We start from the raw sequence: 25,818 nt of genomic DNA, 5'->3' as shown, positions 1-25,818 counted from the left end.
CTTTCAATTTCCCGGCCGTAAAGTTGGTGTTTGTGTTGGTATTGGTGTTCGTGTTCCCTTCGTCCAACCCAACTGTGTTCACGGGCCGAACAAGGTCACATTTAGAAGTAAGCTGAGGTCCCATCTCATCAAACTTTTGAGATGCCGTATTGAGATTTAAGTTGGATTGAAGAGCCCCTCGTTCCCACCAAGGCTCGGTTGGAACACTTCGACGGCAATGATGCTGATTCTACTAGTAGTCAGGTGTCATGGAGTTACCTCGAAGTCTTGTGAGTGAGGCTCCTGAACTTCGGACCTTTCGAGACGACAAGCCAACATTGCTTGTCTGCTGGTGGTGTACCTTCTATGCCGTCACCGTCATATTGTTCCGCGTTTGTGGACGATATGTTAGGACCGAAAAGATATTTACCGAAGATGGCATTATGCTCTTGGCTATCGTTCCGCTTTTCATTCGAATGGCTCTCATTCATGTCGTGCTACTATACGGAACCAATAATGCCGTCGTCACAAAGCTATCAGTGGAGGATGTACGACGTCGCGAGATAGGAAGTCAGCTCGTTCTAGTTTCGAGGATTATGTACACTACCTAGTAAGCAGTATCTTCCTGAAGAACGCATTACTTACTAAAACCGAATCAGTCTATGGGCTGTAAAATACAGCACCTTGATGTTCATACGCAGTCTCGCAGAATCATTCTGGCAAAGTTCGCACAAAAGTTTTATGCGCTTCCTTCACGCCTTCCTCATCGTAACCTTTGTCGCTGTGGTCGTCAGTGACCTTGCAGCCTGTCAACCCTTTGCGAATTACTGGCAGGTAATGCCAGACCCCGGATCGCATTGCAGAGGCGGCTATGTATTCCTCATCACCATGGGGAGCTTGAATGTTATCACAAACTTCGCTTTGTTCTTCTTTGCTCTGCCCGCGGTATTCATTTCTCGCCTGTCAAGAAAACAGTAAGTTGTTTCGCCTCCTTCCCACGGCGGTTGATGCTCATGCGAAGCAGGAAAGCAAGCATAATCTTCCGCCTCGCCCTTCCCCTCCTCAGCACCGCCCTGACTGTGTATTCAATCCCCTACATAATCTACTCACTTGGGGCGCAACCAATCCGTAGCCTAATAGCTTCCTTTGACATCCTCCTTGCAACTTTCACCGCCAACGCTACAGTGCTCACCTCCTTACTTCAAGACCGCGGCTACAAAAAGTCGAAATTCAAACAACGAAACATGGAAAGAGAGCGCAGATCATCCCACATGACGGCGAAATCTCGTACCATCGTCATAGGAGGTAGTAAGAACAATTGGGGTAGCGATGAAGATTTGATTAGGGACGGTGATATGAAGGATGTGATTCGAATGGATGATTTGGACGGTGAGAAGGTGCCGAGGGAGATAGATGGACTAGAGAGGCCGGATAAAGCGAAGCTGCAGGAGATTCGAGTTGATAGTGCGTGGGAGGTCCATATTGATACTAGAGGTAGTGTAAGGGATCATTTCCCTGATATGTAAAAAGACATCCACTTCCATATATTTCTAATGATACCAATCTTAATTCTTCATGGTATGTCAAATGGTTTTATTGATGTTTAGAGGGCCTAGCAAACTCGCATTGCCCGTAAAGAGCTGGTGGAGTTGAGTAGAGATCTTGAGAGAAGAACCAAACAGCTGAAATAGGGCTTGACCACCACATCTAGCCCATCTGTCGAAGCCGTGGTACAGCGCCGTGTACATAAAATAGGTATACAAAGGTGCTATGAAGTATTAACATGAACGTCTGAAAGTGATCGACCCCGCGCTTGAAGTGAACATGGGTAGAAATAGGCTGCTGACGCTGAATTGAGGGGCAAGAATAAGATATGTATGCGGAGCATATAGCAAAACACTTCCAATAACGACAAAGATGAGATTTGCTGTGGGATACAGCAAAGAAAATCTAGCAATAGTAGTGACATAACGAACAACCTTTCATTACCCTAATGAAAGCAACTTTGAATCGAAATTCCGTCGCGAACAACATGCAGGCAAGCAGTACAAGAACAGCATCTTGCTAATACTTAAGAATCACAACGAATTCAGGGTTTTGCTTAATCAGAAGTATTTCGGCACGTAATACAAACACTGGTGGATTGGAGAGAAAAACAAAGGAAAGGCCATGGTGGCCCAGACTTGAAAGGGAGCACAAGAAGCTAAAAGTTAGCTCCTCGACCTCTTCAGGTACAGCTAACACCTGCACCACTACTCCGACTTCAATTCTATTATTTCCTCGTCGACCAGGTCGCATCACCACACGGCATCCAATATGGTATCCTCTTCTATCCCGATGGCCCGGCTTGGGGGCAATGGTATGTATGCGCGCAAGCTCCCCCATCAAGCTATCTAGCTAGTTAGGAGATGTACTGACAATTATCACGCCCAATAGCCTTCAATCACGATACCAATTCAAGCGCAGAGGCTGAATACGACCGCTTGCGCGATCTGGCACGACAAGAAGCTAGCAAGAGAGGTTCATGTTTTGACCGCGTACTCCCGCCTGGAACCGCGTCTTGAAAGTCATTCTAACGGAGTCACAAAGGCACACCAGGCATACGAGAGCGGCAATGGAGGGCTGGCGCATGAACTATCCGAGGAGGGCAAGGCACACGCTGCGAAGATGGACCAGTACAACAAGCAAGCATCCGACTACATATTCCGCGAGAACAACGCGCCAGGTCGCGTCCCGGACGATACGATCGATCTACACGGGCAATTTGTAGAGGAAGCCGAGAACATCGTCGAGCAGAGAATTAGATATGCGCAGCAGAACGGGCAGACGCATCTGCATGTGTAAGTGCTGCTCCCATCCCCACGCGTTATTGGAAGTGGGGCTAACATTCGGGGACGCGTAGGATTGTGGGAAAGGGCAACCACTCTAAAGATCATGTTCAGAAGATCAAGCCGAAAGTCGAACAAGTCTGCCGGGAACTGGGTCTGCAGTTCGCGACGGAGGAGAATGCAGGGCGCATGTATATCAATCTGCAAGGGGGGCCGGCGGTGATGCCTCCAGCGCATTCCTACCAGCAAGGCGGACAGCAACAGCACCACGGAGGGAATCAACAATACAATGGCGGATATCAGCAAAGCTATGGTCAGCAACAACAGGGTGGATATCCTGGTGGCCCGCAACAAGGCGGATATCAACAGCAGGGTGGCCAAAACCAGAACAACAATAACAACAACAATAATGATGAGCTTGAGAAACTGGCCAAGAAGTTTTTGCCTAAGATCATTAGGAAGCTGGAGGGATGCTGCACTGTTATGTAATTGGATAATGGCTTATTTACGACATAATGGAATGGGTTGCACAGGGGCGCATGGGTATCTTCGAATCTCACCTTCAGATTTGTATATATCGTTCTGGATCTGGGAGACGAAAAGCGTGGGTAGATTTCAGGATATTGAATGTCTATGGATACTAAGGAGTTCATATAATGCATCAACTACCAGGCCCTCGCCCTGTACGGCTATCAGTTCATGGACAGTGATGTTGGCAAGGAAGAGGAGATTGCAGACGCGACTGAAGTGTTGTATATATTTCTCGCAGCCCTTACCCGGAATATTACCTAGCTTTTGGTGTCCCTAGCAGTGCCGGTTATTAGACTGCATCGAACTTTCCCCTCAGCTCTGGCAATAGCCACTCGTCACGCTCTGTGGGCTTGACTTTAGCTCCATTGTCAGCAAGTAGATTGATACAAATCAAAATCCTTGTCCAACACCCGATGTCCCCTTTTCTCTTCGCAAGTCTCATTCTTTTAGAAGCCAGAGCGACAATGCCCTTGCCCCGGTAGTTCCGGCTGTTAGGATTTGCTTTCTTCCTCAGGAGGAAGCTCACGGAGGGTTCTGATCCTCGGATGGCTGCAATTGCAAGTGCTGTGTGTCCTTTTCTGTCTCTTATATCTACTAGATCTGGACTCATGATAACAAGTCTTTGAACTGCATGCGTAAGCTGATCTTCGTCGTGCGATTCGTCGTTTCCGTTTCGCCATGTTTTGAGGAGTGCTATGAGCGGGGTGTCGCCATGGATGTCAACCCAGGAGGCAAGGGCAGCACACTTTACCCAATCAATCCACATGTTGATATCTCTACTCCCAGTTACGTTTTTGAGTTTGGAGGCCAGGTTTCGCCGAAAGCTGATATTTCCGTTCAGCGTGCCCCGTTGCTTTGTCCATATTCCCCGAATTTCGTCGTTCAGTGTCGTCTGTTTGATAGATTCCCACTGGCTGGACGAAAACTCCCCATGAAACCAACTCACTAATTGAGATCCAGCTTCATTGCCGCAGTCATCCATAGACTTCAAATCGATATCCAAGATCGAGAATATGTCGGAGAAGCTGGATGTTGTTGGGAATGAACCAAATGCCAGGCGTGAAATGGCTTCGGAGGAAAACATGTGGGCGAGTGTCCGACCATGACAGTCCCGATGAGAGAACGGGAAGTTAATACTTTCGAGCTTCCGCAACAGCGCTATGTAGCTCGCAACACCTTCCAACGCAATATAAGTCTCGGTGTCTAAAACGTACATGAAGGTCTGCCCAGTGGTGTTTTTCCCCACAGACATCAGCGCCACTGCTAACTAACTTGGAATTCTGGCCTATGCCTGGAGAGCTCGCAGCGAAGTGGAGCTGTGTATTTCCGAAGTAGTCCTGAAAATTATCCAGAACCTGTGTCGAAAACGATAAAGACGAATTTAACAGATGCCATTTGAAGCTAGGAGATCCACATTCGCAGCATGGTCCATTTACCTTGGGGCGTAAATCACAACAAAGCCTCCCTTTAAGTGATATTTGGGCATAAGAAGGTCTCTTGGATGAAGGACGGAGGTTGCTGTCTGCTGTCATCAATTATTTCATCCCAAAATTTTCGTTCCGATTGGGACGAGTTTATGCGCAAGGGCATTCTGAATAGTTCGCCGAGAATACTCGGATGCGTTAGCTTCAACAGTCAATACAAAATAAGAAAAACCAGATAGTATTCGGGGGAGCATATTGGAAGGTCGGATCGACGTCAAACTGAGGCCGCGTTCGTTGGCTTAGATCGAAGGTGGCTGAGAGACAAGGGAAACTTGGGCACACTCCTACAACGACATGGACTATGCCTGAAATGGATCCCGCAATGCGGGATCCATTTCAAGTATAGTAGTCCCATCCACATTCCTCAACTTTTTACCAGCCTCAGAAAACACCCGCGACATGCACCGTAGCATTGTTCCGTGACTATAACTGACCTTATAGTATATACCGGATTAGTTCTCCGTGAACGCGTATAGTAAATTTACCTAGCATCGGCGGCGTTGGATCGGGCTTTCAGGGACAAAAATGGCTAGAACAACAGCCGTGGGGGATGTGGTGCAGGGCAAGAGATGGATAATAGTGCCTAACCGCAGGGGATTGGCTGGCTGGCATCGTTGGGTGCTTCTACGGAGAAAAAACAAGAAGCCTGTTCCATGTCAAAAACTTGCAAGTGAGAGAAGGAGCTTTAGTGAGGTCGTCAAATCATCCCCCCTGTAATATACCCTGCACTACTTGCTCCTGCATAACATACCCCTGACTGGGCTCCTCAGTTCCAGTTTCTTGTTAAATACAACATGATACAAACACGTCGAATTAATTTTCAAAGAACTGATCAAGAGTATATTGTATATCTAGAGAGATTATTTCTAGAGAAAAACTCAACTCCTATTCTGATATTCTCGCGAGAATGCCCTCACTGATAGAGGTCCGTAGTATTATAAAAATAAATCCAAGATTTATCGATTCTGTAAAAATATACCTATGCGCATATTGTGCGGCTCTTAAAGGGGGGTGGTGTGGTGGGGCGCGGTGGTAGACACCTAGGAAACGAAACAATACCCTGTACGAGGTAGCTAAATATTAATGGATCTGACTGCTTATGCACGTCCGCAGCTATTTATGCGCAAGAACCTGAAGCAAGCTGACAGATATTTCCTTGCGTAGAAATAAGCGCGTTGAAGTTCATTAGACTCGTACAAAAGAAACTCCATAGGTCCAATCGAAAGCGCATAAGGTTTCCCAGAGCATGCCACATGCCACCAAAAAAACAACATCACTCGATCTGTGATGATATGGTGATTGGATCGAGGTGGGAACTGCTCGCGCTAGCGTAGCTTAAATGGTGTTCGGGTTGATGCGCAAAAACAACCCAAACCGCATGTCGGGAACAAGGCCATGGACAAGAGGTGTATTGTCATTTCTTCGCACCTATATATTCATCATGCCGAGCCACCACAAGCAGAGACAGCTCCAGCCTTCCTGATAAAACAGTTTCCAAGCAGTCCAAGCACCAAAATCGTGAAAGCAACACTTCTCCTCACTCTACCCGTTGCAATCCAAACATGTCGAATTCAGGTACACACGGCTCCGCATCAAGGTGAGTCACTTCACCTCTCCTGAGATGTTTTCTTAATGCAAAGTCTAACGCGCATTCCAGCTAACAGATTTACAAAATAAAGCAATCAATACTATATGTCCACTTCAGAGCAGCAAAATAGTACTAGTAACTCTGAAGCATACTCCGCTATTGATGCCTATGTCCAACGATCCGAGACCCATGAGCAGATAGTTCTCGGGTATGGAACTTCCAGCCTCCGTGAAGCTGTGAAAAGGCGCACGTCTGGGGTGAAGAAGCAAATGAAAAAGAACGAAAGGAACCTGCCGAAGTAGGGAACTAGATGATACATGACCGGATGTTGGGCTTTTGGGACGACAGTGATGGGTAGCTGGACAGCATCTACTTGGAAGAGGATGAATCTGTGAAGTGGAACCCTCTGAAAGTGAAAAGAAGCATGGAAGGAGTGATCCAAGCTGAGTAGATAAAGACAAATTGATATGCTTGGTCACTCCCAGAATTTCGAATTGCAGATCCCAGATGAGCATATATTCGAGATATGGTATGCTGCTGAATGAATCATCTACTCTCGAGAACAAGTTATAAAGCATCCACGGGGACTCGAGACAAGTCATCATTCAAACTCCTACACCTGGGCTTCTCCCTGCGTTTGCGAGCCAGTTTGATGACCAAAGAGCGTTCCCGGGGGTGGGTTTTCAGCCACCCATTGCGCCGCTACTTGATCGAGAATTCCTAGACGATATGCCGCATCAAAATCGGCAGCCATCTTCTCCGTAAAATCCCATTCTTCTTCAGAAACTTCCCGCCGGACTTGTTCCTTGCCTGACAGACCTGACTGAGTCGGGAATGTTTCAATGGCGAAAAACTCAAAAGACAAAATTTCGTCCTGCGCCATTTCACGAAGCCGAACAGAGCTGTGAGATGCATTTGAAGTGGCAGTTCCCGTATCTATCATAAAATGCCAGGCATAATAATCAATCATGATGTATTCCAAAGATGGGCATTTGGAATGTATGAGCTGGGCATAGCGATAGGCAATCTCCTTGGAATTCTGGACTCCATCCCAGAGAGAAGATTTCTTAGTTGGGTACCGGCCCGCCTGATGGCCCTTCTTAGCAAGGCATAATTGCTTAAGACGAGTCAACCGTGGCAGGTGCAACACAAAATTTTCCTACTTAGATTAGCCGATGCAAGCAGAATGAAGATCTAAGACTCACCCATTGCGTCTCAAGATCCAGACATAGACTAAGTTGTTCTAAATTGTAACCGCCATCAGGGATTCGATCAAGAACACTAATGGTTGATTTGTCCAGCCTCGTAATCTTAGAGTTGGATGAAGAGTCTGAGTCCTGATCGTTGGTGCTTGATGATTCGGAATTAGCGGAATCAGCGGAATCAGATGTATTAGCATCAGACTCTGCTGAAGTGGAACTATCTGACTCTTCATCGAATAAGTTGATATCGGACCAATCGTTCTCGTCATTACGTTTCCGTGTGGAAATCTCGCGGACAAAAAGCGCCCTTAAATGTGGGAGTAACAAATGGCTGAAATTGTGGAGATCTTTGTCGTACATCCCGTAATGATGCGTAATGATGAGCTCTTGGATCGACAGGTTATTTATGACCCATGCTACCACGTCTTCTCCAAACCTTGAAACCGAGAGTTGCTGAAGATTTGTGCAGCCATCTAACAGACTCCAGTCAATTTCGAGCCCCCAGACATCATCGTCGAGGCCATTCTTAACCAAGTCGTTAAATACATGGAGGGTTTTGAGTTCGTTAAGATCTACGAGCTTTGCAAGGAAGCTGTTTCTTTCATGGGAGCTATTTTCATGGGAGCTATCTTCATGGGAGCTATCTTCATGGGAGCTATCTTCATGGGAGCTACCCGTAGAATCAATGAGGCACATGCCAGTGCCTAACCTTAACTTCTGAAGATGTAACGGTGTTGCCCCTTTAGATGCAAAGTAGTGGCATAGCTGCTCCAGAAATTCGCACTCTTCATCTAATATAATAATATCTGGCGTTATTTGAATGTCGCAGTCGCAGAGCAGCCCGAGGCCCAAGGTTTTGAGGTTAGTACAATCAATCAGCACGTTGGCGAGGTCCTTGACATGCTGAGTTTCGGTACCATAAAAGTTGTAAAGTTCGAGGGAGGTCAAATTTTGAAAACCTTTCAACGGCATGAAGCACTTTTCTGCATCTTGAAGCCCTTCAAGTGATCGTGATTCGAACAAAATTGAGAGGCTTCTGAGCGTCTGGCTGTTTTTCAACATTCGAAGAAGTTCAGGGTCACTTAGCATAAGACATGGATCACACGAATTCTCAAAACATGAGTTCGCCCATCTGCTTGCTATTTTCAACAATGAACAAAGAAGTGCAAGTCCCTAGGATTGCATTCATTACATACCTGAAAGTCTGAATGTTTGGCATTTCTTTTAGAATTCGCGTGACAAATGCAGCAAGATCAATATTCATGCTGACCTCATACTTGCTCTCGGAGAACTCTCGGAGCCGGAATTCCAAGTCCTTAGAATGCGAAAGGCCAGGCGGAAGAGCTTTCTGAGCGAGTCCCAGAACTGGGCAGCGATCCAAATACACAACACGGCGGGAATGTAGTTTTGGGAGAAAGATCTCGTGAAATACACGGCAGGTTCGAATAAGCGCTTTGAGGGTTGTTTGACACCGTATCTAAAATATTGTGTCAGATTGCAAGGTCCGTAATTATAGGTAGCGGGATTTAGAAATGAAGATTGGTGAATTGATAAGAGCTTGCGGAAGCCTCTCAACCCAATGCCATGGCTGACATGATAAAGAGACCCGCAGGTCAAAGGCGCACGCGTACATACATGATCTCCCACTATTGTCCAAATCTCAGGGGGAACATCAGTGACCGAAGGCGAAACTGCCCCTGGGTTGGTCGTGTACGGGTCCATGTCCGTTGAATCCATCTATGCGTAGATAGGTTTAATGTCGAAGTGGTCTGTCGCGTTGATGTCTCAGTCTGTGTTGAGGTGTCAGGTGTCGTCTAGGTGCACGTTTAGCGCTAAACCGCCGCTAAGCCGAAAAGGAAATACTAGACACACACATGGTTAACAGAGTGACGGAGTAAAGAGCCAATATAACATCAGTCATTTAGAATATTTGAGTATTAGACGCAAATTTGAGAAATGAAGTGCTACTAGAAAGCGAGTGAGGAATATATTCTACAGAATAGTACATATTGTGACACACGAGGCTTCATAGCATAACCATTCCAGCGATATAGAAGGTTAGATTGACATTGAAACCTGATCATTCACGCATATATAGAGGAACGTTTGATGAAGTTTTGGATATGATCTACCTCGGCCATCAGCGCGTAAGGCTTTCTTTAAATTACTCTTTACGAGTGCTGTATTATCACAGTCTCCAGTGCATTCCACATCGCTCTGAAACTCCCTCTATGAATCTTCTCTACCCAAAAGAAAGATCTGAACAGGATCTCAGCATTATCCCAGGAGGAAATACCCAATTGCTCCAGATTCTCGATGGATGACGCCATAAAATAACCTTTGGTGTCTGGATCCCTAACTATTGAAGCTGCGATGAACATAATCCAGAGCGAGTACTCAAGATTCAAACCACCGTTCTGCCTGATTTCTGTTAAAGTGGACTTTAACCTTGCGCCTAGCATATCATAAAGTGATACTCCTGGGTGAGACTCATTCAAAAGAGTAATGAGGTATATTAACAAGCTAAGTCGCAGCATTTCGTGGATCAAGGTTTCACGGATGGTGTGACTTTGCGGGAGGTCGAAGGAGAGCAAAAAGTACTGAGATGATGTAATGGCCTCTCGCAAGCTTAGGGGGTGTATCTGCGTCTTGTGATGATAAAACATGTTTAGATTAGCCGTTATGTCTTGGATCTGGCAAATGATCCGGGCTAGTGTTTCATCTAGTTTGATAGAATTTGTGATTCTACAAAATCCCGGTGTTGTTATTGTTGTCATCTGATGATATCCTGGCATTGTTGGTAACTCTCTAAGAACATCTTCGAAGTAAGGACTTTGAACAGCCCCAATAGATCCACATAAGTCAGCTCTGGTTCGAGATTAGCACGGAACTGAAAAAAAGGCTAAAGAATTTGACAGCACTAACTCACCGATTGATCTTACTCCGCACTAGTAAATTCGATTCAAAAGCTTGTATACCTCCTCGATATCGGACCATCTGCTTCAAGCCGCGCATGTGAACCATCCAATTATCACGGTTGCCATTTAATATCTAAAGCCAAAGTAAGAAACATGGATGGAGAGCATTGGAAGGAGATAATTCTAAGGCTAGCTAACAACGTACCTCTGTATGAGCAAATGTGCATACCACGGCAATAGTTGCATCTGTAATACTTGGCACGGGCGCTTGAAGCCTTTCATTCACTATTTGGATGGCTTTCTTTAGATGTATCACAGCAGCTGGTCGTTCTTTCCTGCCCTGTGAAATGGTGCCGTGTCCATCCGCACAGAAAAGGAATGCGTGCAGCAAGGCGGCGTCTTGGAATGCCATGGGCAGCCAGTAGTCCTTGGGTGGATTAAGATTTGCATGCTTTTCAATAGTATACATGGTCTCGTAAATGGAAGTTGTATCTATTAAAAGTGATCTGGATCAGTCAAAGCTAGCCCCTTTTCCTAGATGCAGAACGCAGGCAGAAGAAAGTAAGGAAGGAGGGGAGACACTTACAAGAAGAAAGGAGCTCGAACATGTACCTCTCAATTTTAATAGGAAAGGCATTAAAAGGTTCGACAGCTATGATCTCCATCGGCAAAAGACTGCTAGTTGTCGTTGGTAATGCGAGATTCATGCGGTCATCAGCGACGTACTGCCGAAGCACTTCATCGTCGTCCTTCATCTCCCCAGGGAAGGGCTGATTAGCTGGACAACTAGCCCTGGATTTATCTGCTTCTTCAGATATAGCTTTCCGTTCTCTCTCTTGTCGTCGATAATTAAGCATCACACGTCTTCGAACGCGCCTTTGGATTTTAGGCCCAGCATTTTGAGGCGATGCAGTATATGTGACGAAGCTAAACTTTGACGTCGATGAGTACTCGTTTATCTGCGATTCTTGATTACATTCTCCACAAGGAGATCTCGGGCATTCTGTCCAGTTATAATATGATGAGTCAGGACAGGAGAGGCAATAGAGATGTTGCTGAACAACGAACCTTTTCTAGGCCTCCCTCTTTTCACAAGTCCAGTCAGCTTTTGTGGACCATCTCGACAAGAATAAAGAATCGAATCATTAGGGTGAAAGGTGGTAGAGGATGATGCGGAACTGTCAAAGATGACTATGTTAGAGGCAGGAGGTGATCCGTTTGCAGTTCTAGCCATTGCTAATATTAGCAAAATATGCACCCTTCAATGTTTTAGTTGTTGCTAGAACGCAAGTAGGATGATTTACGAAAGCATTATCTGTTTAGAATAACGAAGATGACGCTAGGTTTATTAGTCAGTCTTCCTTCTTAGCTCCCTTCGGACCGCACAAAGATGACGGATGAGGAGGTCAATTCTGTAGTTCTATGCTTTCGCTTATGTTTCCTATTACAGGTTGTGGTCCCTTCGAAATCCTTCCACATTGAGTATAGTGCGGGCTCCATATCACCGTCCATGCGCATCATAGCATGCTGCAGATCGCTTTACTACAATAGTCGCTTTCTTAACCAGTTTTGGCAGTCCTAGAGAGCATTGGCCTATTTAGTATATAGGGAATTCAGTCACTTCTGATGCACTCGCCTGCTGTTGATCCCCTGTTAAAAAGCGGTGGCCTGTCTAACTATATGAAGACAGTTAAACTACTACCGATATCTTAAAAGGTGAAAGTCACCGCTCCCGCAGACAGGTTTTCAGTTTAGCTGTAAGATGACTTGGTCAAAAAGAACCTATCACCAATACAAAGGCTCGCGGAGACTAAATTCCTTGCACGTCAGGATTGTCGTGCGGGGTTAAGATTCAGAGAATAAGTGAGGCACTAAAGTAGAATATGACTAGCCCTTTCTCTGCTCAATTATTGTATGCCGAAACAAGAAGATATTGATTTCCAGATATAAATAGGCTTCTGATTCCAGAGTCGAGTCTGCTCACATCCGTCACTTGAATCTTAGCAATTAAGTCTGCGTGTATAGCATCACACCTTATCGACATTGAGACTACACCAACTTCTAAATGGCTCAAACAGTTGGCGTCGCTGGAATTACTGGAAAGTTTGCACGCTGTGTAGTAAAAAGCTTACTCCAGAATCCTGGAATTTCAGTGCGTGGCTTCTGTCGAGACCCGAGCAAGTTTCCAGCGTCCATCGCAGCTTCATCTAGGATCCACATTGTCAAAGGAGAGTTCAACGACAAGGTTTCTCTACAAGATTTTGTGGCAGGTACCGATGTGGTGATCTGCTGCTACCTTGGCAACGCAGACCTCATGTCCGAGGGCCAGAAACTCCTTATTGATGCTTGCGTGACGAAGAATGTTCCACGGTACATTGCAGGCGACTTCTCGGTTGATATTACCAACATCCCATACGGTGCTCTTCCTCCAAAAGATCCATGCAAAGACATCATGAAATATCTTGATTCAACTGATATTCAGGGTGTCCATATCCTCATCGGGGTCTTTATGGAGACGTTCTGGAGCGACTTTATGCAAATCTGGGACCCAAAGCAGAAGAAGCTTTCTCACTGGGGTACAGGCTACGAAATATGGGAGTCAACAACTTATGGGACTGAAGCCGACTATACAGTCGCAGTAGCGATGGATAAGACGGCGGTTGGAATTCAGCAGTGTAAGTGTACTTTAACGTTTCTTGAGTTAGCAAGTGAGGGGAAAACTAATTCCAACAGTCCTCGGTGATCGCAAAAGCCTCATCGAAATCGTAGAGGTTTTCGCCAAGGTCTACGGTTATAAACCCAATCTCCGCAATCTTGGTTCATTAGAAGACTTGCACCAAAGCATGCATAAGAGTCTGCAGTCAAACCCTGCTGATGTTATGGCTTGGATGCCTAAGTGAGTTTGCCCATTACTTTTGCAACATGTCTTAACAATGCTTCAAAGCGATCCCTCCAAATTGAAGTATCAGGCTTGTGAAGTTAACATTATCCCAAAGGTTCTTTTTCTATTGGAGCCAAAACGAAGACGCCTGCTTGAAAAGAGACTTGGATAATACCAACTATCCTCACGTCGTGCCGATGACCTTTGAGGATTTCTTCAGACGTCACCAAATTGATGGGTTGGCTTCTGCTGCCGATAATCTTACGTCCGAGGCCTGATTGTTTTGGCTAAGAGGGGGAGATATTTACAAGATAAGCATTACTGCTAAGCTGACTACAAGGAAGTTAATCGGTGGTAATAAGATATTTCGCAGGGGAGCTTATATATTTTTGGAACCATGGACACATGTGTCAATATTTAAGCTCAGTATTTAAGCTCAAAAGCAATTTAAATAGTACCTGATTAAGTCTTAGAGTTGCCGTTAAATTGCTCCTGATATTTCAGATGCAGATTAGTTGAACCTCTATCTACTTCGAAACAGAATTAGTCTCCAGATTGTTATCTGATGTTGCCATCTTCTACCGCTTCTAGAGCTGGTGATCCCGGTCGTGCATGCGCCGCAGGGAAGTAGAAAGGCTAGTGGGAAGGATTTTGATGGGAGGAAGGAGACTATGACTAGTGCGGCGAGTTGTGAGATCGAGAAACAGAATTATCTGTGGACGTGGACTGTTAAGAATACAGTCTAGGAGGGGGATGGATCAACAGGTCTAAAGAAAGCGTAATCTGAATGTAGTCTGTATATACCTTGGCATGAATCGCGATGCAGGCCGATTGGTGAAAGTAGCAAGTACAACGATGCAACTCAGTCGTATTCACAACGCAGTTTTGGGCAGAACCCCCTCTTACCTCTTAGCTAGCTCCCTAGCTCATTATTCTTTGATATAACAGTATCTGAACCAACTTTATCTTCCTGCCGTGGGGGATCTTAAAGTCGAGGATAGAGAGAATAGCGATGGATGCCCACAGTTAGGGTATGTGAGGCGCATGTGTTTGAGTTCGCAATAGGAATAACAATTAAAAGAGTGCAAGGCAATAGATAGAGTTAATTTGCGCAATGTAGTTACTAACAACAAAGGACAAAGAACAAATCATGAATAGCTCTCAATTCATGCGGCACAACGGTTATTCATTTTCATTTCTATCATTACCAATCGTCATTGTCGGCTAATTTGAATCCATGCATCATCTCATCGTTAATCCTCCTTCTAATGCATCATCTTCTTCCCAATTTCACTCTCCCAGCCTTCAGCCCTTTCAAATCCGTTTGAATGAGTTTGGTAATCCATGATCGCTTGGTGAACTTCTGCTTGTGTGTTTAGGACAAAGGGTCCGTATTGGACGACTTTTTGATCAAGGGGCTGGCCTGCTACTAGATCTGCATTGTGTTAGCTCGTCTTCTCTGAATAATTGAAGTAGATCAAATGAGAACATAAGTTTATGTATAATCGAAATGAGAAAGAAAAATCAAGAGGCGGAGAGGAAACAAAATACGCAGGTTTTGCCCCCTGAACCATATTGACCTAGCAAGAAGAGACAAGGAAAAATTATCACAAGGGCGCCTTGACCAAAACTTCAATGTTCTTTACTTAGCTCTCTGGTATCATGATACTAAGAGGGTAAGGTAGTCTGCACTAACGTGGCGAAATGCCCCACAGCTCAAGCTCTCATTGGCTCTTCAACGCACAAAATAAAAATTTGACAATTGCTGATAGATATCAACATAAGCAAATGCACTACAACAAAAAGAAACCAGCGTTTGTGGTTTAGTGGTAAAATCCATCGTTGCCATTGGCTAAACAGCTTTCCAAGCTAGTATAGTACATGTATCGATGGGCCCCGGGTTCGATTCCCGGCGAACGCAATATAAGAGACATTCTTTTTTTTTTTGGCTTTTTTAAAGCAGAATAAGAGCCAAAAAAAAAAACCGGCCTCACTCGAAGCGGTGCTGCGCAGGCTAGCTGCGCTTGCAGTACCTTTTCTTGGGCTGATGCTAAAGCAGCAAGGAGTATGCATTCTAGCTTCTTCATAATGCAGCGTCGATATCATCACTAGAATAACCTTTTGCTGGTTTTCTTTTGAGAGGGCTTGTGCAAAATAAGACCGGGGTATTCCTACAAAAATGGGCGAAGATGGGACGAAGATAAGCGAAGATGGGCAGGAGATGGCTTACAGAAACGGCCATTCTCTTTGGCAGATGCGTCCACTTGAGCGAAGATCTCATCCCCCTCCTGTTCAAAGACTACATTGTAGTATTGCCCCACGTTCCTCTGATTTTTTCCAACCCCGAAAGCAGTACTTCCTCCTAAAGTATAGGCGAAGGCGTTCCATCCTTCTGGGAGTTGTTGAGTGACTTTGCCGCCGGGCTTGATTTCGATATCGAAGATCCAAACGGGGGTGTATGCCAGTTCCTTCACGCTGTCAATTCCGTGGCTTTGGCCACTAATAATCTTGACATGAACCTTCCCTTCATCAACGTCGATATTGGGAATTTCCTTCGCTCGTAGATCTCGGTATCTTGGCTCGCATTTCTTTAATTTTTGAGGCAAATCAACCCATAACTGCATACCAATGACAGGTGTGCCATCTGGGCTATCCCTCGGCATCTCTGAGTGCATTATGCCCCTCCCTGCTGTCATGAATTGTAGATCACCGACTTCGATGGTGCCTGCGTTGCCGGCGAAGTCTTCATGATCGATCATCCCTTGCAGAAGGTACGTTATGGTCTCTTGTCCGCGATGTGGGTGGTCAGGGAATCCAGATCCCGGTGAAGATGTGAAGTGGTCGAGCATTAGGAAGGGCGAAAAGTTTCGTAATTGTGGTGTGCCGATGCTACGTCTGACTCGGGCGCCTACACCCTCGGCTTGTTCGACGGCGAGGAACGCTTTGCGAATTGCTCGAGAAACGGTCATATTCGCTGTATTCGGAGCGCCGTAGATCGCGTGTGGAATAGACGTGGTGTTCGTGAAGAGGTTGGTGAGTGCTGTAAATTGGCTGACAATTGTGTCTCGTCCAAACGCGATTGCGAGAAGTGCAATAGTGATAGAGAATAAAAACAAAAGCAATCTCATCGGAAAGGATTTGGGTATTTGTATGAAATAATGAACAAGGAAAAAGAATGTTCCATGGAGAGATTGAACAGAATGGAAAGAGATAGAGGGGTGAAATGACGGTAACTAATACATCAATCAGCATATAGAAATGCTTACGGGATTTTTAATAAGCGCAGGCGCTATTGGGCAGCCTCGCAATGAGGCTGAGCGCTACATACAAGCTGCTAACGTAATTGGCCTGGATCTTATCTCGACGTGATATAATATAGCACGACGAGGTACAATGCATCATATCTAAGATTATCTAATATGATTACCGACGTATAACCCAGTACGAGAAATAATGCATCACGAATAGCTTAGTCAGTATCTAGTCATATACTTACTAATACATTATATAATATCATCAATCTTATTAACTTTCACATTTAAACCGTCCGTATTTGTATTAGAAACATTTACTATTATATATCAGAGTGCTTAGACAAAGACTACCACGGGATGGGGACGAGGGAGTCCTACCAATGCGCAGCAAGACAATAACAGTCTTCAACGGTCCTTGGGTCCTGGAGAAATATCCATTGTGTATTCACGGGCCCTCATTTTCAGAAGAATTCATTATACTGCTTTGTCAAATTTGCATAGAGCAAACCGAAAAGAACAAAAGCTAGATTCGACCCACTTTCTGAATTATTTTTGTTTCTAAACATAATAAACAATTTTCCACTAGACAAAGAGAGGGCGACTTTCCTTTGTTAGACAACAATGCCATTCTCTGAATACCTGAAACAGAAATAAATAAGTTTCTATACTATATATATTCGAAATAAGATAATTTATTGGAACTCTTATTTGAATACTCCGCTAATTTCTACATCAGTTTAATAATACTAGTACATGCCAAAGCTGTCTACAGATACCAAGATTCTTTCGTCTTATTATCCTACAAGGACAATTTGATATATGATGTTTTCCAGACTAGCCTCTCGAGGCCGAACTGATCAAGATATTCACCCCAACAGCAGGTATCCTCAAATCGAAGCGGATTACAAAACCAGAGGAAAGCTTAGGCTCGAATCATATTACCCTCCAAACATTGGGGAAATACTCTACTCGCACCGCACTAAAACCACCCTTTCAAGACTTAATGAGGAAGAATTAGCCTTTATAAAAAGCCCTATGCCTAACAACACTGAGCTAACTGCTTTAGAACAACTACTGTCGAAATGGTACATCATATTCGACAAGATGTTTTTCTTCAATAGCCTGCTTAAAGTTACCCGCAGTATTAGAATCACAGCAGATGTCACGAATATGCAGCCATTTCAGTTTGCGGGCCGTTATGACATCGTCCGGAAGCTGATCACCATATTTATACATCCAAGGCGGACGCTTTTCTTAGAGCAGTTTCAACTGAGCTACGAGGAATACTATATTTGTGTTTTGCTGCATGAGATGACGCATGCGTTTATCGAAAGGTTTGCTTGCAACTGCCAGAAATGTAGCAAGATTATGAAATCCGTAACACTAGGGGGGATTGGTCAAGGCCATGGTCCGTTATGGGCTAACGCAATGATTGGCCTACAAACCGCTTTACAGAAAGAGGTCCAGTGGAAGGTTTTCTGTTCCATAGGCCTCAGTGTGAAAGAAGAGATGCGCGCTGCCAAATGGCAACCGAGTCCTCCTCAGCTCTCGAGGTGGGAATTGCTAAGGGGGTTCGGTTGGGCTGTGTCGTATCAAGAGCTGCAGAAGCAGTTATTGAAAGGCGACTGGTTGCTTGATCAAGAGCAAGGGTTTTACCCAGACCCAAAAGATGATACTCCATTGCCTTTGGTACACAAGCGTTCTCGTACTATACTCAGACAAAGACCTCTTTCTCCTATCCGACGAAAGAACTAGAAGAAAGAAGACTGATGATCAAGACAATGACAATTAAGCTTTTATTCCTGTCTAGGCTAGACTCGCATCGTATTTTGATGCGCACTCCACCCTACACTGATAATCTTTCCCGGAAATGCACGTATCGGGCTGTGTAATAATGTTACCATGAACTTCTCTAGGTGCAATTTCTCAAAGTTTCTATCATAAATGATAGAAACGTGGCTTGCTTGTTCCCAATTGAGGAAAAGAACTCTATGTGATATGATCCAAAGTACGTAAATATGTGTATATCAAAATTGGCTGCCTGTTAGAAGTCACAAGGCTGTGCAAGTCAAAAGAACAGCTGGTTGGTTGGTTCGAAGACCCGGTATCTGCATATGCATCGCCATGCATGCAGTTCGTGAAAAGCCTCATGGGAAGCCTGATGCTACAAAATACATGATTTCATTGATAATCTGACCACAAACTTCCTGTGACAGACGTTCTGACCACGCCACATCTCTCTTCGTCGCATTTAAGGCAGGGTACAATTATAGTGCATGAGCCCCAGCTTGAGTTTTGTCATGTTTGAGCTTAGACATCCATCAGTCAAATATGAAGCCCTCAAATAGCGATATGACCGCTCTCGGAAATGCCACGACTCGCCCGCTACAGAATCTAACTCAACCAAAAATGGGGCCATTGAGTACAGGACATAGAAGCGAGTCTTCCAGTAATGAAGATAGTACTGTTAATACGCCCACTACTAATCTTAGCGAAGACGATATTGCCGCACTCAAGATTAAGCGATTAAATTTGTTAAGTGAGGTGGCTCAAATTGAATTAAGTATCGAACCAGCCAGGCTTGCACCTTCAACCACTTCTTCAACACAAACAGAAGTTATAGCTTCACTCAATAAGTGTGTAAGCCCATTAAGCCTTACAATTCTGGCGCTTGTGACTTCGGCGATCTACTTTGCTCTTCAATATGAACTTTCTGCAAAGGCGAACAATTTGGCTTTAAAGGAATCCTGTCGTTCCCACCCAGTAAGATTCCACCTACAAGGAAACAAACTTCAACAGCTAATCCAATTATCAGAACGACACATATCTCCAAAGTCTGGCTATTTGTCAAGATGCCACTCATAAAGGAGATGTTGATGTATATCGGAGAAGTCTAGCCAGTTCAACAGTATTGATCAGCAGCTTCACAAATTCTTCCCTTGACCAGCTCTCAATCGATACAAGCGAAAGAATGTATCCGGGCGAGTTCATCGTGAACTGCATATCGTACTTGTTTCTCGCGATAATAATCTGGAAGAATACAGCAAGGATTCGGTATCTCATATTACAGCGTCTGCAAACAACTCTTTGGTTGCTCTTGTCAATATTCTTCGACATTCAAATAGAACCTTCACCACGAGGGCTACACCTTTGGTTCAAGTGGAGGTCTCCGAAAGCTCTGTTGAAGAACCTCCTGCAATTCATCAGAAATGATGTACGCTCTGCCATTTTTGGTAGGGCTAGACATGAAAGCCTAGGTTAGGCTGCATTTCAGGTAGTAACACTCCATGGTACCCGGAATTGAGGCACCGAGCGACGAATCAAGGGATGCCAATGCATACGGGTCAGGGGCTTTGAGTCTGTATATCTTATTCTTACTTGGATCTATGTCTATACGATATACACTAGCTTCGAGGAATTGCAAACGCCGATGTATTTTACCCGCCGCCAGCATCTATTTTGCCTTTGCGCTTTTGCTTGCCCTAAACCCCTCTGTCGTCTCCTTCCAAAAATCTCTGAAGAATCCAGCGGCCTCATAGATCGGTAGAATCGCACAGCTAAATAACGCAAAAAACACCCACACAAAGCTGATCCCGACCCATGTCTTAAAGAAGGTGAGCGAGAATATATAATGTGACAAGAACATTGGCACCGGGACAATGATCAACATTATGAGCGTGAGGACGGTAGAAGATATATACGCGAAACGCAATGCGCCTTTAAGCCGTGTTGGGTCTTCCATAATGGCGGCATCTTCGAGCTCTTCAAGGTCTTCGTGAACGACCGTGGGAAGCGTTGAGTGAGATGGCGCGGGCTCTGAGGGGACTTTCTTTTCTTCGCCTGAGCCAATTTCCGCACCAGACTCCTCATTGACTGAGGGGGGTGCCGAGAGTTCAGGTAGATTTATCGAGCGTGTGATCTCCCACTAGATCACGGGAAAGTTAGTTATTTCCTATTCAAGAAGGTTTTAGGAGTAGAAGGAGCTTATATTTCCAGTTTAGGGAAGTTATAGGAGGATGTAGAGCATACAAGACAAAACATAATAGAAGGGGGTAGGGCAAAATCAAAGAGCCAGTTATCCTTACATCGAAGTTATCGGGTTTAATATAAGTAATCACCACAGTGAGGATCAATCCCGTAAAGACGCCTGCCATGTTGCCCGCAAGAGTCGGATAGTTTGATCCTGTGCTCGCGACAGTTAGCTCACCAAATTGGCTCTGGGCCATGGTGAGCCACGCGATCAATCCTGCTGCAAGACCACCGATGGCGCCGACCATGGCTCCCCACTTCGATTGTTGACGCCAAGTCACTGCAAATGCAGCAGGGAAAACGGCGCCGCCGATTAGTAGTCCCATCACCAGGAAGAGCCATCCGAGGTCGATGCCTATTGCATTCCATATGCATGCAAAACCCGCCATGACCAAGCCGAACACGCAGATCATAATATGCGAAACCCTAATTAGCTCCTGTGGCGTAGCGTGCGGCTTGATATATATCTTATATACGTCGAAGGTCAAAATCGAGGATACAGCAATTAGCTCAGATGATGAGGAGGACGTGACAGCCATGAAAAGCGTGAGAAGCAGCGCTATAGCCCCTGGCTTTCCTAAAAGAGCTACAGCGGCAAACGGCGCTGATAATCCGGATGATATCTGAGACGCAGTCATATTATCAGGGTATGTTGGGTATGCTGGATTATCGGTCAAAGCAACGGCTGCAAGTCCAAGGGTTGTAGCAAAGCCAAACGGGATGGCGAACCACTTTTAAAAGTTAGTAGAGACATAAATAAATCACTAATTCTGTCTTAGGCTTCTTGCTTACCGCCATGCCTCCCATAACATACGCTCGCACTGCAGTTGTTGGACGGCTTGCAATAGCTCTTTGCCAATAGCCTTGGTCGAGGAATACAGTTCCCATTCCCGAACATAGTTGAATTACTCCAAAAATGAGCCCATAGTTGGACTTCAAAGTAAGATAAGAGCCGTCCTGATTGCCCTTGACTGGTCGTGCGATGGATGCTTTCTTTAATAGATCAAACATAGCAGAGGGTGATCCGATAAGAGCATTCGAGGTATACACCGAGAACATGAAGTAAAGAATAATGATCATGACGATAAAAGTGTGCGTATAATCACCTGGTATAGAGCGTTAATATGTATATAGCTATGAGTGGATAAAATACACTTACATAGGAAGGTTGCTCTCAATCCACCGAGAACAACATATACACAAACACCTAGTGGAATGAGAAACACTGCAGCATAGACGTTCATTCCCGTAAGAGCCGTCACAACAGCACTCCCACCAAGTAGAAGTTGGCTAGCAACTAGGACGTTCGTAAGAAGCGCAAAGAATATAAAAACAATGTGCGTCGCGGTGCCATAGCGTTTCTGGATAATTTCGAGGAAGGTATGGCATCTCGGAGCATTTTGCTTCACTTTGCAGGCTAGCACTGCAAACATGAATATCTGGACGGTGGCTCCTGCAGCATCTATACCTAGTCATTAGCTTATACTTCTCTATTGAGATAGTCTACTGACACCAGAACGGCCCAGAGATACCATACTCATAAGCCACTGTACTACTCTGCAGTAGTGTCGCAGCCCATGTCCATGCTGAAACTATGCCAGCAGCTATCAACCCTGATTTGATGGACCGGCTTGCAGTGTTGAATTCCTCGCTGGCCTGCGTAGAATACTTTGTGTATTTGTTCTGCATTTCGATTAGATTCTGTCGGCTACCATAAGATGGTGCCTTACCTGAATGTATGACAGACCAGCCATGACAATAGCAAAGAAGAACTATGCGATATTAACCTAAATTCTATAATATGCAAACGTTGATTCCAACATACCCCGATGCCAACAACAACGCCATAACCGGCGCCGACTGGCAGAATTGGCAAGGCGTGCCCGGAAGACATGATTATCGATGCTGCAAAAGCTTATAGATAGTCAAGAGGAGGTAGTTCTCAGGAACAGACCCGTTTACCAGGGTTTATGTACGGACGTCTCGTCGTCTGCTCGGCTGTGGAATATTTTGCTTGCTATTCGCCATAAATTTGCGTATTCATTGAACCTCAGACGTAAGGTCTTAAGTAGAGAAGTGCAAGATAACTTGCCCGGCGCTAATAAGCTGCATAGCTTTATCATGACGATACGAGGCATCTCTATTGTTTTGAACTGTGCCTTATGAACGTCCACTCCGCAGCGATCGAACATGATAGACAGATAACAATTCGGGTTGCCTTTCCATTTAGAGATAGGATATGCGCAAGAATTGATGTTATCGCGAGGAGTAGGTATAGAATGGTGGTTAGCGATCTTGGAAGCAATGCAGGTACTTGGTGTACCCTGCGATACTCTATGGATCGAACATGATAACCAGATAAGGAACCGGAGAAGGATATATGTTACGCAAGAATAAATATTATGGCCGTGTTATTTCCAAGGAGTCAGCATAAGGTGGGATTGGCTGGTAACATAGCGAACAACGCAGGAGCAGGTACTCGACGTCTGAGGATGGGGTGCGGATCTTTGCTCATCACGTACTAGTGAGATGCGTCTCACAACACCATGGGCCCCCAGATACTCTGCAATCACTTCTTAATTGGAGTTTTACAGATCCCACGTAGTGGCAAAGTCCACTCTTGACGATAAGGAGCCACTGTATTCCTTCTCGGATACTATGAATCCTTTTGCGATGAGAGACACCTATAAAAACAATAGTAAATGATGGTTTTAGACAGAATTTGGCAGCGTTTCACATATTACCACCATAAACTGATCTTCTGAATTCGTTAAAAATCACGAAACTCCTGCTAACCACCACAACAACCTTCAAAATGATAGCTTTTAGACGTGCTACGCAATCTATCGCTAAGCGTGCCTACTCATCCTGTGCTCCCAGTGCCACCAGGTTCAGCATCAATGGAGACAGATTATGGGTAAGGCTCTTTCAGTTGGGATAAGAAGGTTCGGCTCATTGAACAACACAGAATGACATTCATGAAACGGCAAAATGGAGTGCCCCATCCCCGGGAGGTGTTACTCGTCTCTGTGCAGATGAAAACGACAAGAAGGTCCGAGATTGGTTTCGAGAACAGGTTCTTGCTCTGGGAGCAAGCTATAAGGTGTGTTACAGATGAAAGTACTGCAACGAGCAGCTATGGGCCAGGGCTAAAAGCGGCGCAGGTAAATGCCACAGGAACTCAATTCGCTCATTTCGAAGGAGAGGATAACTCAATCCCACCAATTGCTATGGGAAGTCACTTGGATACCGTAGCAACTGGAGGAAGGTTTGATGGACCGCTTGGGGTAAATCTCATGGGATATACTGCTCATACCTCAAATTGCTGACTAGTATTAGGTCATTGGCGGTCTTGAAGTCTTGCGAAGCATGAGAGAACAAAATGTGAAAACAAACGCTCCACTAGTCCTCATAAATGTAAGGATAATTGGCTCTTTGATTTCACCCTACTCCCTTCTATTATATTTCGTCTTATATGCTTTATATCCTCTTATAAATACCATAAATTGAAAATATAAGCTCCTTCTACTCCTAAAACCGTCTTGAATAGTAAATAACTAACACCCCCGTCACCTAGTGGACAAACGAAGAAGGTGCTCGATTTTTTCCACTACTTGGCTCGTCTGCTGTGTACGCTGGGCAGTCTAGTGTCGAACAAGCACACGCATCAATTTCAACTGATAACTCTGCTCTCACCCTGGGTAGCGAACTAGCAAAAATTGGATACGTCGGTGATGGGCCTAATTACTTTGACGATTATCCTATCTCTGCTCACTTTGAGATCCACGTGGAGCAGCATACCGATCTTGAAAAAGCAAATAAGCCCGTGGGCTGGGTGGAAGGATGGCAAGGTAAGGAACCTGGAAGCTCGTGCTTGCCTTGACTAACACTTCAAAGGTATGACTTGGTACAATGTTGTCTTTCATGGCGACGATGGTCACGCCAATACCAAGCCGATGTGGGGTCGTAGAGATACTCTCGCTGCATCCGCAAAGTTGATTACTGAGCTCGAAAACCTTGCCTATGAGAAGCATGGATATACAACCACGACTGGAATCCATAGCCATCCTTTCGGAAGTTGCAACATTCAATCGAAAACGAAAGTTGTTTTCTGTTTGATGCATAAAGAAACGGAAGGCCTAGAAGAGATGGGGGAAGAGATTGTCAAAAGAATCAAGAGTATTGCAGAAATGCGAGGCTTGGAGTATGATCTTAATCGGGACATACATCTCCTTCCAGCAAATTTTTGGCCTGAAGCGGTCGACTGGTAAGTGTTCCAGCTATAGCTGTTTCCCGAACGAAACTTCACTTCATCTTAATCGAAAGTTCTCACTAACTTATATCAGTGTAAAACGCGCTTGTGGGGACAAGGGGATAGGATCAAGGACTGGCACTGGGCATGATAGCACAATGACAACTTTGAAGGTGCCCACAGCGATGGTCTTTGTGAGAGCGAAGGATGGTATCTCGCATTCCGCAAAAGAGTGGAGCAGCAAAGAAGACTGTGCCGAGGGCGCACTCACGCTGGGTAAAGCAGTTTTGAACTTTGACGAACTACTAAAGCAAAAAAGTGCATCATGAGCTGGATGATCAAATGAGCTGCAATCAATATCCACAAGGATAGAAATACAAGTGGGGGCCAATTTCTGTGCAAAGAGGACTTCATCTTCTATTGGATTATAAATTCGCGGTTATTTGCGCTGATTGAAAGTCTGTAATTGTTGTACTTGACTGAAACCGCTAGGTTCAGAATTTCAAGAATACCTAGCAAAAGAAAAGAAAAAGAAAAAGAAAAAGAATCCGTGCCTTCAGCAGCAAGTGCTTAATTACTCGTAAAGATATCACGTGATGTGGCCAGACTAGAGGAGAGCCAATCGGCAGGACGTCGGAGGAACTATAAATATATTTCCCAGATCCCAAATGATAACTCCAGGCCAAGAACAATTCTTAGTTAAGACTTTTCCAAGGTTTGAAATCTAGCCTCACAAATTTCGAATCGCCCAGAAAATCAAACGTAGCTGAGCGATACCCGGCAATCTTGTACCCGGGTCCAAAAAGGTTGAATCTGCCTTCTCATAAAGTTAGTGCTGACTTCGAGCTCGAGAATATGATCAGAAATCTTCT

The 25,818-nt window shown here is 44.9% G+C and overlaps 5 protein-coding genes and 1 non-coding gene across 6 annotated transcripts; 4 read left to right on the top strand and 2 right to left on the bottom strand.

Annotated features, from left to right (window-relative positions):
- Nucleotides 1–2,295: 2,295 nt before the first annotated feature.
- Nucleotides 2,296–3,296, top strand: LHYA1_G004062 (Smr domain-containing protein; the record flags this gene model as incomplete). The annotated part of the gene is made up of 3 exons (XM_031149025.1): nt 2,296–2,338; nt 2,441–2,819; nt 2,882–3,296. The coding sequence occupies 3 exons, from the start codon at nt 2,296–2,298 to the stop codon at nt 3,294–3,296; spliced, it is 837 nt and encodes a 278-aa protein (XP_031006376.1).
- Nucleotides 3,297–12,595: 9,299 nt separating this feature from the next.
- On the top strand, nt 12,596–13,689 carry LHYA1_G004061 (uncharacterized protein; the record flags this gene model as incomplete). Its single annotated transcript, XM_031149024.1, has 3 exons — nt 12,596–13,205; nt 13,264–13,426; nt 13,527–13,689. The coding sequence occupies 3 exons, from the start codon at nt 12,596–12,598 to the stop codon at nt 13,687–13,689; spliced, it is 936 nt and encodes a 311-aa protein (XP_031006378.1).
- A 987-nt stretch (nt 13,690–14,676) lies between these two features.
- Nucleotides 14,677–16,380, bottom strand: PIR (Pirin; the record flags this gene model as incomplete). The annotated part of the gene is made up of 2 exons (XM_031149023.1): nt 14,677–14,846; nt 15,642–16,380. The coding sequence occupies 2 exons, from the start codon at nt 16,378–16,380 to the stop codon at nt 14,677–14,679; spliced, it is 909 nt and encodes a 302-aa protein (XP_031006358.1).
- On the top strand, nt 15,224–15,332 carry LHYA1_G004060. The gene has a single exon. It is a non-coding gene; the product is annotated as a tRNA-Gly (tRNA).
- A 3,739-nt stretch (nt 16,381–20,119) lies between the features above and the next one.
- On the bottom strand, nt 20,120–22,588 carry DUR3_0 (Urea active transporter; the record flags this gene model as incomplete). Its single annotated transcript, XM_031149022.1, has 7 exons — nt 20,120–20,590; nt 20,751–21,425; nt 21,487–21,800; nt 21,854–22,156; nt 22,206–22,377; nt 22,425–22,466; nt 22,520–22,588. The coding sequence occupies 7 exons, from the start codon at nt 22,586–22,588 to the stop codon at nt 20,120–20,122; spliced, it is 2,046 nt and encodes a 681-aa protein (XP_031006359.1).
- Nucleotides 22,589–23,509: 921 nt separating this feature from the next.
- hyuC_1 (N-carbamoyl-L-amino-acid hydrolase) lies at nt 23,510–25,275 on the top strand (the record flags this gene model as incomplete). The annotated part of the gene is made up of 7 exons (XM_031149021.1): nt 23,510–23,611; nt 23,663–23,797; nt 23,859–23,981; nt 24,034–24,111; nt 24,272–24,545; nt 24,592–24,961; nt 25,041–25,275. 7 exons carry the CDS (start codon nt 23,510–23,512, stop codon nt 25,273–25,275), a joined length of 1,317 nt encoding a protein of 438 aa, XP_031006351.1.
- Nucleotides 25,276–25,818: the final 543 nt, after the last annotated feature.

This window comes from Lachnellula hyalina, assembly GCF_007821495.1.
Source record: "Lachnellula hyalina strain CBS 185.66 chromosome Unknown contig00046, whole genome shotgun sequence".
NCBI classification, from domain to species: domain Eukaryota; kingdom Fungi; phylum Ascomycota; class Leotiomycetes; order Helotiales; family Lachnaceae; genus Lachnellula; species Lachnellula hyalina.
Note: the sequence above shows the minus strand (reverse complement) of the source record. Positions and strands in the feature narration are given on the sequence as shown.